Source organism: Nematostella vectensis, chromosome 4 (genome assembly GCF_932526225.1).
Source record: "Nematostella vectensis chromosome 4, jaNemVect1.1, whole genome shotgun sequence".
Classification (NCBI taxonomy): Eukaryota; Metazoa; Cnidaria; class Anthozoa; order Actiniaria; family Edwardsiidae; genus Nematostella; species Nematostella vectensis.
The window spans coordinates 9,556,245-9,572,581 of record NC_064037.1 but is presented as its reverse complement, the minus strand read 5'-3'; the positions used below and the strand labels follow the sequence as shown (position 1 = coordinate 9,572,581).

The 16,337-nt window shown below is 39.2% G+C and overlaps 2 protein-coding genes and 1 long non-coding RNA gene across 7 annotated transcripts in view; 2 read left to right on the top strand and 1 right to left on the bottom strand.

Annotated features, from left to right (window-relative positions):
• The first annotated feature begins 33 nt into the window (after nt 1-33).
• Nucleotides 34-12,411, top strand: LOC5522234 (mitochondrial enolase superfamily member 1). Its single transcript, XM_001641929.3, has 15 exons — nt 34-197; nt 1,067-1,175; nt 1,374-1,489; nt 1,798-1,884; nt 2,023-2,049; nt 2,922-2,962; nt 3,274-3,305; nt 3,379-3,417; nt 3,850-3,967; nt 4,353-4,440; nt 4,745-4,859; nt 5,459-5,650; nt 7,221-7,320; nt 8,400-8,481; nt 9,393-12,411. Exons 1-15 carry the CDS (start codon nt 123-125, stop codon nt 9,498-9,500), a joined length of 1,329 nt encoding a protein of 442 aa, XP_001641979.1. The 5' UTR covers nt 34-122; the 3' UTR covers nt 9,501-12,411.
• LOC5522235 (RYamide receptor) overlaps nt 12,328-16,337 on the bottom strand; it is a 34,529-nt gene continuing 30,519 nt past the window's right edge. For all 5 annotated transcript variants that reach the window (XM_032367685.2, XM_032367687.2, XM_032367686.2 and 2 more), the window contains one exon: nt 12,328-14,376. In XM_032367685.2, the coding sequence (XP_032223576.1) occupies nt 12,889-13,983 (1,095 nt within the window). In that variant the 5' untranslated portion in view covers nt 13,984-14,376 and the 3' untranslated portion in view covers nt 12,328-12,888. The remainder of the gene's footprint in view (nt 14,377-16,337) is intronic.
• LOC116604796 overlaps nt 13,753-16,337 on the top strand; it is a 38,587-nt gene continuing 36,002 nt past the window's right edge. Inside the window, exon 1 of the long non-coding RNA XR_004291244.2 lies at nt 13,753-13,870. This is a non-coding gene — a long non-coding RNA (uncharacterized LOC116604796). The remainder of the gene's footprint in view (nt 13,871-16,337) is intronic.

The following is a 16,337-nucleotide window of genomic DNA, read 5'->3' as shown; positions in this document are numbered from 1 at the left end:
CGGTGGTAAATAACTCGCTCCAGTTCCACTCGTTTATTCGCACGTGAAAGCCATGTGACTTTTGGGATTCGGCACAAGAACAACAAATCAATGAATTTATCATTTTCAAGGAACTTTTGATCATGAAGATTACTGAAGTCACTGCTCGGGATATCCGCTTCCCCACCTCCCTAGAATTACATGGATCCGATGCTGTGGTAGGTGATTGGTCATTTGTGTTTCGTAGGCTAATTAAAACAAGCGGCACAAAACTGTCGAAAATATTTTGTCATTCAATTTTACAATGCCACGCGCGCTACCGTGAATACCTTATCAACCTACTATCTAACAGACAAAGATTTAGTAGCTAAACCCGATGCATATATCAGCACGCATCAGAATTGCATACCTGTCAACCTCCGAAAATCTCAAGGCTTGATAATATTTTTGGGGGAGGGGTGGGGTATTTTAGTTTTTGGTTGTGGAGGGTAAGTATAATCTCGCAGGCGTTTGCCGTATAGAAAGTTCTCGCGAACAAGTCCACTTATAGATCTCATGAGTGTTACATAACTTGCTCTAGACAAGGGAATTAATGTTTTAAATATTTTAATAGAAAATAGGCAAAATGACGATTTTCTATAGAACAATTTTTGGGAAGCGATAAAAATGGCTAAAAAGCGGGAGATTTGGTGCTCAACATGGAAGAGCGGGAGAAGGGGTCCAAAATATTGAGACTCCCACCTTATTATGTGCAAGAGGTCCAGTTTTATTTTATGTGTGTATTTGGATAGAAAAAAGTTTCTAGGTGGATCTAGTGAACTATTACCAGAGAATGACCTACACAGTATTACCTAAGGATGTCTATTTGAACTTAATTGATCCGTGGTCACTGAAGTACAACTCTGGGCCCCACCCTGCATTTTTTGCTGGACACCATCACCCTATTACTGATTATAAACGATTGCAGAAACAACTTTAATTGATTGGAATTAATTATTATTTTTATTGGTTCTATCAATTGATTATACCAGGTTTTATTGTATTGATTATAAAAAATCACAAACCATCTATGTGAACTGTCTTTCAGCATAAAAACCCTGACTACTCAGCCATGTATGTGACTATTAAAACAGACAGTCCAGGTGGTAGAGAAGGCTATGGCTTGACATTCACTATTGGACGAGGGAATGAAATAGGTAACAATTACTGTACATAAGCAATCTATACTAAACCAGACAGGGGAAGGCTAGGGAATGGTGATGTGAAAATTAGTGATTAATTTGGAAGAATTGATAAGGAACTAAGTTTACCTTTTCAAAATTTCCCAAAAGCATACCACACCCTTCTAACAAACTCCATCAGAAACCTGAGTCCATTCACATTTTGCATTATAGTTATGGGTGCTGCCCAAGCCTATGGTAAGATGCTTGTCGGCATGTCAGTGGAAGACATCTTCAATGACTTTGGCTCCATATGGCGGCAGCTTGCTCATGAAGAGCAGTTAAGATGGGTTAGTCCCTCTCCTTAAACAGCCACGGTCATCTTAACAAAGTACCAAGTGTGGGAAAGCATCTATTTTCATTGGCTGATTTGGGAAAGCTTTTACAATATTCTCGATTAAATTATATAGCTTGTAATTTCATCACAAAATTTGTCCTTAGATAACAACAACAAACAATAAAAAAGGTATGACTTACTAGGAGTGTCGACTAGAAATCTTTAAAACCCTGTTTATGAGTGCTTATTAATTTGAAGTTCTAGGAAAACTCAGTTCATTATTTCAATTTATTTAATTTTCCTTTTTGTTTCCTTTAACAGCTTGGGCCAGAGAAAGGAGTCATCCATTTGGCACTTGCAGCAATAATAAATGCACTTTGGGATTTATGGGCAAGGATAGAAGAAAAGGTAACATATTTGTTTCCTGAAAGTTTTTAATGTAAAAAAAAATTTAAGCTATGTTTTGTTGTTATTCGTATTATAAGTTGCAGTACATGTGTAGTTTTTCTGTGAATTCAAAAATTCATTTTATTTTTTTCTTTTCAGCCTGTATGGAGACTTTTGTCAGATATGGTAAGTAGATATGTCTAATTAAAAATAAATATATACTTAGCATAGTTATATGGCATACAGTATAAAAAAAAACTGTGAATATTAAGATCAACCAATCAGAGGTAATAATAGCCTTTCTGAAATTACATTACTGGACACGAACCCCTCCCCCCCCCCCCCCCCCCCCCCACACACACACACACAGCTTGATGGTCCGCTCAGGGAGAAACAAACAAAAAGCATATAACGTATATGCTTTTTAACATATAGCATATGGCTATATGTTAAAAAGCACCCTATTAATAACATTTTAAATACAAGATTGAATTTATTTGGAGTATTGATTGCCTAATGTATTAAGGCGAGGAGATGGGTATATCGAAAATTTGGTCCACTGAAATAGAAAAATGAACCACCCCGCTCAAAATCTTGGCTACAGGCCTGTATTGTTCCCCCCTTGATGGCTTGTCCCCACCATCCCCTCTCCCTCCTTTATACCTGTCAACTCTCCCGCACTAGGCGGTAGTCTCAAGATTTTGGACCCCTTCTCCAGCTCTTCCACGTCGAGCACCAAAATCTTCCCATTTTTTAGCGATTTTCTATCGCTTCCGGAAAATAAGGGTCATTTTGCAAACTCTCTTTTAAAATATTTAAGACAATAATTCCTTTGTGTAGCGCAATTTATCTAACACCCTTGTGAGATCTATAAGTGGATTAGTTTGCGAGAGCTTTTAATATGGCAAACACCTGCGAGGTTATACCCCACCCCTCCCCCAAAAATTATCAAGCCTTGAGATTTTTTTGAGGTTGACAGGTATGCTCCTTTTAGAAGTCATTAGCTTATGAAAAAAGTGATAAAAAATCAATTGGATTTAGAATGTGGTTTCTTTTAGTCTCCAGAGAAATTAGTCTCCACAGTGGACTTCAGCTATTTGTAAGTAGCTTGTTTTACTTGATTTTGCTTTATAAAAAACTGTAACTTCATTATATCTTTTTTATTTTTAACTATAAAGACTCACACACCAAACATGAACCAAAACAAGTTATACAGTATCAAACAGCTCACACAATTTGTGGCATGCCCCCTGTCCAAACCTTCCCTCATAACATCCCCTACAACCTCACAGAGCTATTTCAAACAATTCACACCGCTTGTGCCATATGCCCCATTCCTCAGTAGCAGTGTACATTGTATGTCTTAAAACAGGCAGTTGATGCTGTTTAAGAAATTTAATTGCTCTACAGGTCCGATGCATTGACCAAGGAGGAAGCATTAGGTTTGTAAATTTTGTCATTTATTGTTTCCTTTTTCTCACATCATCTTACTATTTATATTGTTTTTTTTAATAGAAATTCTTAAAAAGAATGCTCCAACAAAAGAAGAAAGAAGTAAGATAGTTTATCAATTATCAATCTCCAATACCAGGCCCGTACCCAGAGGGAGGGCACCCCTGCAACAAAAGTCCACTTTCGGTTCTTAATAGACGTGCTATTTGTAGACAAAACTACAAAGCATAAGCTAGATCACTCTGGTATGTCATTAATCCATAATTTAGACTTGTATTTTAGGCAATTTCGAAAATAAACGTCTCGTGGAGATACTGCAAAGGCATAAAAAAACCTTTTGTTCTTTCAGGGGTGGTCAGATTTTTATCAGAAAAGTCACTCCCCCTCTCCCCCAGAAAAATCAGTCCTTTTTTTCGGACTCTGCATCCCCCCCCCCCCCCACAAGAAAAATCCTGGTACGGGCCTGAATATGTTTATATTATTATCTTTTATTCTGTTTTGGTCAGTGCTTAAAATTCTTGTATTCAATTTCAGTCAAAAAGCTCTTCTTAGAGGGGTACCCAGCATACACCACTTCAGCAGGCTGGCTTGGTTACACAGACAAGCAAATAGAAGATCTCTGTAACAAGTATCTAAGTGCTGGCTGGACAAGGTGAACAAAAGCACATTATAGCACCGCTAATAAAATTGATACTCTGATTGACAGTGAGTTTGTAGCCATGGATGGATTATTACATTGTGCAACCTTATTGCTTTCGCTAGATACCATTTATTATTGTGAAGAGGTTTTATGCCCTTGTTTTGTATCGAAAGGTTTTATGCCCTTGTTTTGTATTGAAAGGTTTTATGCCCTTGTTTTGTATTGAAAGATTTTATGCCCTTGTTTTGTATTGAAAGGTTTTATGCCCTTGTTTTGTATTGAAAGGTTTTATGCCCTTGTTTTGTATTGAAAGGTTTTATGCCCTTGTTTTGTATTGAAAGGTTTTATGCCCTTGTTTTGTATTGAAAGGCTTTATGCCCTTGTTTTGTATTGAAAGGTTTAAAATGAAGGTTGGCAATGATCTGGATGATGACAGGCGCCGAGCTGCCATCATAAGGAAGACTATTGGCCCAGACAGATTTTTGGTAAGACATGTTAGTAACATAGTAACCAGGTTAAACCCTTTAAAAAGGGGGTTGAAGGGCCTGCTGTACTATCAGTTTGATACTCCGTTAAAACATTTAATTTCTTACTAAAAAAAGTGGGGTACATATCCACCCAAACCATTGCATGTATCCACCCTGGGGTTGGGGGAGAATGCAAGCTAACCAACTTTTTTTTTTGTTTCGTGTATGTTTTGGTATCAGGATACAATGGAGCAGAGAAAGAGCTGTCGCAAGATTTTACAATGAAATTAACACACAACTATATTTTTATTCCTGCACATAGGCAATGGATTCAAACCAAAGATGGGATGTGCCAGAGGCCATTGAGTACATGAAGGGGCTGGCAGAATTCAAACCAGTTTGGATTGAGGAACCTACTTCTCCTGATGATGTCCTAGGTGTGTCTTCAAGCTCTTGTTTTGTCAGTAGCAATAAAAAAACATAAAACCAGCCTAGCCCTAGATGTTCTTGTCGGGGTTCCTGTCCATGTGATGAACCGTGAGGCAGCTTGGGTTCTTGGGCGAGCATTTTTCTGTGATGTCACAACTCTTACAAACCACAAGGGGCCTGTCAGGAACCTGGTAAGAAGGCCTGGGACGAGGCTGACAACTATGACAGGTTGAAAGTTGAAACCTCACTTGTACTCTTGTACTTGTACTTGAACACCACTCATCAGCACAGGGAAAATAGACTTTATTTAGCAATTGCAATAGGCTTTTATACACGGACAACGATAGCTCCTTTCAGTTCTTGAATTAACTATAGAAATTAGCTGTATCACGCAGACAACAAAATGATGTAGTTCTTTTGAGTTAATTTATTGTTTTTTCTTTAAGGATTAATTAAACATAGATTTAAATGTTAGAAAGACAATACAAATCTCCTACCACATAACATGCTAGTACTTGAGTGAGAACAATTCATAGCTGTGGATTTGGTTACTCTTTTTCTTGACAATGCCGAGATAAAACATGAGTGATTTTTTTTTCAATTGAAGGCCATGCTGCTATTTCAAAAGCGCTTGCCCCATATGGGATAAGCGTAGCCACAGGGGAGCACTGTCAGAACCGCGTGATCTTCAAGCAATTCATGCAAGCTCAAGGCTTCCAATACTGTCAGATTGACAGCTGTAGAGTCGGGGGGCTTAACGAGATTATTGCGATTCTTCTGATGGCAGCCAAATTTGGAGGTATGTAAGAGTCTAAAAGAATAGATCTTATTTTTGCGTGCGTTCGTCCTCTAATAATCCATGGATGCATCACAGGGAGTCGGTTTGTGTAACGTTTTAAATGTATTCTTGGATGATCGACACATAAATGATTAAATCTATTTTTGGTACAATGAAAAAATGATGTCAACATCTCCTCTAGCCTGCGTAGAAGGCCCAAAGGGTTGAAAAAGAAGAGAGGAGACGGAGCGCGCGCGCTAGGGAGAGGATAGGATGAGGGAAAGAGACATTCGCTCAATCCTTCTCTTCAGGTGCGCGATATCCCTAATTTTAGCGGAGCTCCCACGCAGCGCCCCATACCTAAGAAAAAGTGGTATATAAGAAAAATAATGTAACAAATATTGGTAACCCATCGACTCGAGTTTTGGTGACGCGATGTCCGTCCGTCCCCAATTAGCATCGTATGACAACCAAACTTGGCAGGTGTCATGTGTCAAGGGAGGTGCAAAACTGTGGTCACGTGGTTTGTGACGTCATCGATGACGTCACTAAAAGTAAAACTACCCTGACGCCGAAACATCGTATGACAACTAAACTTGTTATGTGTGTGTTATGTGGGGGGAAGGGGAGGTTAACAAATTGGGCGCGTGATTTGTGAAATCTTTGAAATCGTCAAAAACAGAAATATAATAATAATATTTAAAATTTCTTAAGTTATTAAGCGAAAATGGAGCAAAGATTTGTGTGTTTGGAGCTTCGCTTTTAGGCAATGCCTAAATCTATATATTCCCAAGCCCTTTGCGCTTGCTACGCAGGCTACATCTCCTCTCAACCAATCAGAGTTCCCGTTTTATTAACGTTATTGTATGATATGTGATACACATGTTGTGGTTCACGTTTGGTCTATATGATATAAGGTAACACTGAAACCACGTATGGTCACTATAGCAGACACTCTTGCGACATCATAGCGACTTGCACTAAGAAACAATGTCACGCTAGACCGACGAAATAAAAATAGGCCCTTTCTTACAATGCAACTTTTTTGCTGATTCGTAAATGCTGTATAAGTAGCTTTTTTTGCCGCTTAAAGGCGGAGAGCGCGCGCTCGAGTTTTCCACCCAAAAATAATTTCTTAGTGCAAAATATTGCTGAATAAAGCGACAAACTTGAAGGAATGAGTGCTGGAACTCTGATATTGCTAAAGTATACTGTGTAGAAATCACAGTAAACATTTTTTTAAAGTGATCTAATTATAGCAGCTATTCTTGCGGGCCTATTCTTGTTACATTAAGTTGTTATCTTCTCTGTTCCATTGCGCTTCTTGTGGTCCTATTCTTGTTACATTAAGTTGTTATCTTCTTTGTTCCATTGCGCTTCTTGTGGTCCTATTCTTGTTACATTAAGTTGTTATCTTCTCTGTTCCATTGCGCTTCTTGTGGTCCTATTCTTGTTACATTAAGTTGTTATCTTCTCTGTTCCATTGCGCTTCTTGTGGTCCTATTCTTGTTACACTAAGTTTTCATCTCCTCTGTTGCATTGCGCTTCTTGTGGGCCTATTTTTGTTAAGTTGTCATCTTCTCTGTTGCAGTCCCTGTGTGCCCCCATGCTGGGGGAGTCGGTCTCTGCGAATATGTGCAGCACATCTCCATGTTTGACTATATATGTGTGTCTGCATCACTGGAGAACAGGTATCAAACTCGCAAAATATTATCCCAACAAGCTTAAAGCCGCATTGTCACCAGTTTACTTCCGGTCGATTACCTAACAATATCCGATGATATTTAACGGAAAACGCAAAACATATTTCAAAATATTGAAAGCAGTGTGTCTATTGGAAGTTTCTTTAAGGATGTGATTGATAATTTAGAGCGGATGGCCTGTTAAATATCTAGGATTCTAATAACTTCTTTTGTCTTTTAACGGTTGAGGTTGAGGTAAACTGGTGACAATGCGGCTTTAAAAGTCGGTGTTATCAAACGGAGATTAGAGTTTCAACTCTAATGTGTTTACCGCGCACTCTCGTTGACCCTTATCGACTTTGAATATTGTTCAAACCCGACAAAAGAGTTGATGAGAGTTTGATCACAACCACGTGAAGGCTAGAAAGAGTGGAACTCTCATCGACGTTTGATAAGAGCGTTATAGGGGAACATGCGAGAATGTCCAATCACTTATCTTTATATGCTAGAAAATGTCAGCCTTACACATACTTAATTATCAATTATCACTGCCTCTCCCCCTCCAAGCCCGACCCCCTCCTTCCGATAAATAAATAAATAAATAAATAAATAAATAAATAAATAAATAAATAAATAAATAAATAAATAAATAAATAAATAAATAAACGAATCAATCAATAAACTAATCAATAAATAAATAAATAAACGAATCAATAAATAAATAAACGAATAAATTAATAAATACATAAATAAATAAATAAATAAACGGATCAATAAATAAGTTAATAAACGAATAAATAAATAAATAAATAAATAAATAAATAAATAAACGGATCAATAAATAAATAAACGAATAAATAAATAAATAAATAAATAAATAAATAAATAAATAAATAAATAAATAAATAAATAAATAAATAAATAAATAAATAAATAAATAAACGAATAAATAAATAAATAAATAAACGAATCAATAAAAGATTGACCTTGCTTCCATTCTAATGCTTGGGGCGCAATGAATACAAGGCAAAGTATGACCAACCAAATTTCGACAAAAAATGACATTTTGAAACCCTGTTGCCCCACAGGGTGACCGAGTTCGCAGACCATCTCCACGAGCACTTTGTCCATCCAGTAGTCGCCACAAATGGTAGTTACAAGGTACCCATGGTGAGTGGTGCGCATGCTCTATATAGTGATAACCTCAGACACATGACTTCAGCAAGTAAGGGACCGGGTTAAATCACTGAGATGGCTTGGTAACAAGCTTGTGGAATCGTTTGCTAAACATAACGAAGCAAAGTTAAAGATGGCCTACTTTTTCAGCAAAACGATCGTCGAGACACTCGAACAAAAATCACCCTTTCTTTACTGAACAACCGCTGCATTAAAATAATTGATTGCACGCTGTGATATACTGTTTTACTGTTTGCACTGCTTTTTGAAGAGCTTGAAAATTAAGACAGCGTGCAAAAATGAAAATATTTTGCTGTTAAATCAGACTTTCAGCTTCGTGAATATATCCATCATATAAAAGAGCACGGGGGTAAACAGGAAAAAAATAGTTCAAACAAAATAGGCACGGGATTTAAAGCCGCATTATCACCAGTTTACTTTCGGAGATCCGACGAAAACCTCAACTGTTATAAGACAAAAAATATATTTGAATCCGAGATATTTAACAGGCCATCCGCTCTAAATTATCAGTCACATCCTCAAAGAGACTTCCAATAGAGACACTTTTTTCACTATTTTGAAATATTTTTCGCGTTTTCCGTAAAAAAAACCATCGGAGATTAGTTACGTAATCGAGCGGAAGTAAACTGGTGGCATTGCGGCTTTAAGAGGGGTTCACAGTTGTGGAAAGATGAGAAATTGCCCACCTTTTTTGAGGCCAATTCTTCTAAAACCGAGAAAAGACAGCTAGAATCAAAGGTTAACTATAACATCTTTAAAAGCGATCTGGCATTGATGTTTGTGTAGAGTCTTTTAGAAGGCCATAAGAAATTTTAAAAAGTTTTTAGAAAGAAAATGAACATCGTACGCAGACTAAACGCGGTGCTAATATCTCTCTACTCCAGGCCCCTGGGTACAGCGCGGAGATGAAGTCCCAGTCCCTTGAAGAGTACGAGTTCCCGGATGGAGCCGTGTGGCGACGGTTGATTAGTGAGGGAAGGTTCAAGGTGTAAATGGCTTCCACCGCAACCCTTAGGCCCCTGTTATTTGTGGCATTCACGGGTAATAACAGACTCGTACCCAGTCCTTAGCTGAGAGAAAAGGGGAGGCGGACTGGGATGGCGGAACAAAAGACGTATCGATGTCTGGTGTGAGACTGGTAGCAACACAAGAAACTTATTACAATTTATAATGATTTACAATATACAGTCTACATTAGTTTGGGTGACACAGTAATCATGGCTCCCATGTTGTCACTAGTAAAAAATGACAAGCAAAATGTACTAGGGAATAATTTCATGAAATGGAATGGATATCTGATTTCTTTAGAAGTTATCAAAAAAACTTTTTCGAAGTTTCGAACCTATCAGGGATTATTAACATTTTTTTAACTAAATTGGTAAATAAGACAAGATTTTATTTTGAGGTGGTAATTTTTCACATGATTCTCGTCTTCCAATATTGAAAGACGAATAATAAGTCAGTATTCAAAGAACGCCCATTTAAAACCGTTAGGACACAAACTAGCCATTCCTCTTGCTCGACCGATATTTAGAAGAAAAAAACATCTGAGACATCTTGCAGGCCCGATCTTGATTAGGGAGGGGTCATTATTTAACGGGGGAAGGGCTGCTATGTTTGGGGGAAGGGTCATTATTTAACGGGGGAAGGGCTGCTATGTTTGGGGGAAGGGTCATTATTTAACGGGGGAAGGGCTGCTATGTTTGGGGGAAGGGCTGCTATGTTTGGGGGAAGGGCTGCTATGTTTGGGGGAAGGGTTGCTATTTTTTGAGCATCGATACGGGCTTTAGGGGAGTGCTTTATTTGTTGAACAGGTATTCTGGTCAATTTCCGAGCCTCCTAAAAGTCTTGAATTTCATTTTTATTTTTTAATTTGGGAGAGCCCCAGACCCCCTACAAAATAGACAAATTAATGTGATGCGCCTTCTGTTTGCATTTTCATGACTTTCGTGAATGAATGAATTTACGAATTTCGATTCATGTCAAGCCCCCCCCCCCCCCCCCTTACTAATTTTTTAGATTGGTGGTATTTGTGGTATATATTTAAATAAGATTTCAGTTGGGAAGGAGCTAATGTAACAATAATTAGCATTTAATAAATTTGAAAATAGCAAAATTTTCAGGGGGAAGCATGGCCCCGGACCCCCTATACAATATTACAATATTATTTACACTTTATGGGCATGCCCCCCCCACACACACACACACAATAATTCTAGTTCTTTTTTATTTGTTCTGGGGGAGGACCTTAATTTTTGGTCGCCTTTTTTGGGGGAGGGTCGCCATTTTTGTGCGTTAGATTAGGGAAGGGTCGCATTTTTTAAACCAGAAAATAATTCAATTTAGCAGCCCTCCCCCCCCCCACCCCCCGATAAATAATGACCTTTCCCTTGTCACTCCTTCACGTAACAATTGCCTGTAAGAGGGTCCTAGGCTCGATCAGTATTCAAAGAACATCCATCTAAAACCATTAAGACAAAAGTTAAAGGTTGTTATTGAACTAATTTTTTCCTATGCATGCATGTTGTTCCGCATAGTTTTTATGAGCACATTTTTGTACCACTTGTTTTGCTTGATTTGGCAAACCTACGGAGTTTCCAAACTGCGCACGCGATACATAGAGATATTTGACTTTAGTGACGTCATCTCGGAAATGACATACGAATGATGCCTGTGCATTCATGAGAAAAATGGGATGATGGCTTAAAGCCGCATTGTCACCAGTTTACTTCCGGTCGATTACGCAGCAATCTCCGATTATTTTTAACGGAAAACGCGAAAAATATTTCAAAATATTGAAAGCAGTGTGTCTATTGGAAGTTTCTTCGAAGATGTGATCGATAATTTAGAGCAGATGGCCTGTTAAATATCTCGGATTCTAATAGATTATTTTGTCTTTTAACGGTTGAGGTTTCCGTCGGACCTCCGAACCTTTTAACATTCTGTAACAGACAATAATTGATTATGGGTTTCAATTGTGGGTTTCGCTATGGTTATCGCCTATGTCAGCCGCCATTTTGTCATCCTAGCAAAGTACAAACTGTGCAAAAGCATCCGTTTCCATCGGCTGATTTTCGAAAGCCAGTGCGATATTTTCGATTGAATTTGGCAAAAAAATATTAAACTTTGTTTTTAGATGGTTATTTCGAAATTTTAACACGTGTGCCTTGCCATATGTGACAAGGGCATTAAGCACTGTGTAAACGGTGGCCGAAAATACCCCCCACCCCCCCCCCCCCCCCCGGCCAAAGTAGTTTCAGGTTAATTTTGGCACCTTTTCTACCTTGTACCTTTTTGCCTTTAGTACACTTCTCAACTGGATGATAATCACAAGGCAGCGATATTAACCCTTTTAACTTAATCCTTTGTACAATTCATGCACATTTGGTTTGGTTTATGCGGAAAATACCGATGAGGGAAGATCGTTAGTACATAAACGCATCTATTTAAGGAGTATACGGCTTTCACACGTGAAACATTAATTAACCTGTCATATGTGATAAATGTGGCTACTATCAGGCATACTCGAAACATGTTTAAACGGACCAAAGGATATTTATGGCGGGCGAGGAAAAATATTTGCTCTAGATTATTTTGCAGTGTTTCTTTAGTTTTTAAGGGTTTAAGTTTTGCTTTCGTCTCTTAGTTTTTCCGATGGGCGACATTTTTTCTTCAACTGTCTGCTCGACACCCAAAAAGCGCTGCGAGGAGATGTATAGTACTTGCAGAACTTTCTAAGGGTCTTATTATATCGTGGAATTACAGGAACGTTATAATGATAAGGCGGGTTTGTGGTATTATAATTTGGCCAAATACATATGAATTGTTGCTATTGTTTATTAACAGCTGTTTAAAAACATCTAATTTGCCAGCTTGAAATAAAATATATTGTGTAATCCAAAACTTGTTTACGGACGATAGCAGTTCCTTCCCCTAAACGATGATCTAGCTATATTCACCATTCGCACCACGTACCGTCATACACTATCACGAGACACTCACGCACCTTCACGATCACGGTAGTCACGCACCATTACGTCAGTCACGCACGACACCACAGTCACGCACAGTTATGATATGGTCAGGGCACGATCACGATACGATAACGACACGGTCACAGCATTGTCGTCACGATGTGATTGTGCGGTCACGATATAGTCACGGCATTATCACGCACAGCGTCACACCATTACGGAGCAGTCGTGTGCCGCCAAGACACGGTCACGAAGCGTCACGGCATCGCCTACGCACGCAGCGACACGGTCACGTTAGAGGCACAGCACTACGGTCACGCACCTAACAGCACGGTCACGATTAGCGTCACGTCACTTTTCTCTCGCTCGTACACTTCCAAAAGGGAGGTCCTAAATATTCATTACGCTAAACTACTGACTCCCTGTCTAGGATTGTGGTGCCATTAGCTTTAGTCTCCCATTCGACGTGCTTCCCCTTGTTATTGTTCTCGTGGTGCTCACTGCTGATTGACATCCACACGCTCGCGAGCCTTGGCCTCCTCCAGCCCTCACTGCACTCACAACACCCGCATATGTACGACAAGTAACGCATGTACTCGCGCCGGAACTGTTTCGTGAGCGTGCCGTACACGATGGGGTTCAGACAGCTGTGGACTGCGGACAGAATAATGCTCATGCTAAACAACATCTGCAGACTCTTTTCGTCTTTGCTGCCAAAGTCCAAGAGCATCCATAGCACCTGGCCAGGAAGTAGACACACCGCGAATAAGATAACTATGGTCGCCAGAGTCTTGATAATCTGTAAGTTCTCGCGGTGGAACTGGTGATGCTGTGCGTGGCGTTCGTGTTTCGGAGCTCGCTCGTGGTTCAAGTCGAAGCAGATCCGAATGTACGCGACTGTGATAACGGATAGAGGGAAAATGTACTGTAGCATGCATAGCGAGGCCGTGTAAGCCTGCTTGTGTTTCTGCGAGGGCCACGACTCGATACACTGACCTGTAGCATCTGCGATGGAGACCACAGACATGGGTAACACGAACACCAGGGATATAAACCAAATGACCAAGATACATAAGTACACCTTCCGATGGCTCATCTCCGGTTTGAAGGGGTTCAGTATGACTATGCATCGGTGGATAGCCATGCACGTTAACGTGTAGATACTCACGAAATACGTCATAGTCATGACGGGGAGGACAAATTTACAGACTGGCGTGTACATAATGACGCGTTGGAAAAGGTTGAATGAGTATAAAGGCAAAAATGCAATGAAGATAAGATCCGCCACGGCTAGATTCATGATGTACAAATCGTTTACGGTCCGACGCGAATGCTTTCCGTAGACGACGATTAAAACGAGAGCGTTCCCTAGTAAGCCGACAAGAAACGTAAGTACATACACAGCGAGTTGAACTTTTCCTTCAACTCTGTCCAAAGGCGCGACGATCACTTGGTCGTCTAGAGTTAAGTTCGTTGAGTTGATGCTCACCATGGACACCATACTCACACTTCACTGTTTATCTTCTCGTAAACCAATCCTCAAAGCTCTTTACGATGCTTGATTTGTGAAGAGCACTTTGCGCTAAATAAACTCAAGCATTCGTGATTGACTAGGGTACTAATGCTAATCATCAGAGGTGATTTCGTCACATGTTAAGGTCGTACACCGACGGTGAAGACATCAACCATCACGACTTGGTATTTAATTACCACGGATGCTTTACAGGCCGCGACCACTTTGTGTGTTGATGTGATATTCAATCCGCAATTCAGTCGTCAGAGTATTTAGCTCTTGAAAGGCGCTTGTCTTCGCAGATATTCACTCCTCTTGATCGATTTTCCAAACTCTCAACTTGATCGGATTCCGCGAGCGTCCTTCGCAGATTAAATCAAACTGAAAAACGAAAAACAGAAAATATATATTGAGATACAGTGCGGCATAATGCAATTTTGATAGACTGCATTTAAGAGCCTCTGATTGTCGTGGCCTCAGGGTGGAGTTTGTTTTTTATCGAGTCAGTTTTGAAGACGGTGATTTGTGTGTGTTATGCCGCGGGGAAGAAATGCGTTCCAGGATATGGTGATGTCTTCTTGGCAAACAACACAATCCATCACCGGATCATCAGCAGGATCTTGGGCAAATCACGCGAAAAAACGCTTTAATTATTGAACTCTTTATTTGTACTGTGCGATTCTAATTTCCCTTTTTCTCTCGACGCTATAGAAGGGAAATTCTCAAAGTAAACATCTATAACCAAAATTTCCTTCAACCGGTTTTTGATAGTGGAATTCGGACTGAGAATAACTGAGAGATACCTGAACAGTTTAGTTTGTTTGCTCACATACACAAAAGGTTACAAAAGACCTTCATTTATAGAGGCTATGATTAGAGCATGTACAAAGATCACCTGATCCTTAGTCAGGGATCTCCGAGGGTGCTAGAACATGTGAACGTGGTTCCCACTTCCGTCGAGTGCCAATTTCCGTCATTTTATACGATGACACAAAGTATTTCTCTCTGAGGAATGATACTTTTTGATAGAAAAAATAAATAAAATATAACGAGTTAGGCACAATTAGGACGTCTGTCAAGTGGATATCATTATGGTATCTGGGTGATCGTGTCTTAATGATGCTATTTGGTGACTGTTCGTCGCCGTAATTTGTGCAGCAATTAGAGCAGCGATGATAATGGAGTTCGCGCCGTAGCTCGATATCACCCCACAAAGAGTACAGCTCGCAGTAACCGTTTCTAATTAAAAGCATTAAAAAATACAAAAGCCACATAGAGGAGGCGATTAGAGACCCTTTCTGCGACCCGAAAAAACGGAAGCGAAGCTGCTTTGATAATTACATGTTTTCTTTGAAGAGTTTTTTTTTGTTATCAGTAATAAGCGACTCTTTACCCGTGAATTGCAATTTATTGCTCTTGGCATAAAAGCAAAATAAATATTACAGATGATAAGAATGACACATGCCAACGCTTGAAAGAGGACAGAATTGCGGAAACAGAATTGTGTGTCTTGCTTTTATCCTTAAATCTTTCTTATATATTTTCTCTGAAATAAATTTAGATAAAATACTTTGCTAAGATGATGTGGGGCTATTGGATTTCCAGATTAAGAGAAGTAACCAATGAAAACCAAGTGCAAAAACTTACTATCACGAGATAGTGATGAATAGTTACCGTTCAGGAAATTTGATCTAAAATTCATACTAAAAATAATTTAGATTTTCTGAAAATCAGGTCTTGAGAATATATAAACACCAGTAAAGTGACTATACAAACCATCGAATCTTGTATTTTTTTTACAGTACATAAAATAGACACTTGCAATTCTACCATTTTTTCGCCTGACTTTGCAAAAGGGCTGTCGTCACTTTCGTTACTCTAATCATTCTGAGCATTAGTTTTTAGATGCCTCGAGATTAGGCGTATTCAAAGCTGTTTGCCGAGTTTTAGATTTATCCAAGTTTGTTACAAATCTGCGTAAAGTCTGCATACACTTTCATTAGTAGATGCAAAGCGTATAAAAGCATTTATTACATGATAGACACCTTTTCAATTGTTTTTGCAATTGAGTACGTGCATTGAGCAGCCCTTGATCTATTGAGCACAGGCTTCCCAACCGCGTCAGTAAAGGATTTCTAAAGACACACGAATTCACGCAAAAAAAATCTATTAAGTTATATCTTCATTCTCTAATTCATGAAATAAACTTAGTTTGGATCTAAATGTATCCGTCTGTGGTGTTTTTTCTTCCCTAGAAGCTCAATTTACGAGTTTAAAGCGATACAAGTTTGACTCGATTTTTAGTCGATACTACGTCAGGCCCGTAGCCAGGATTTTGAGCG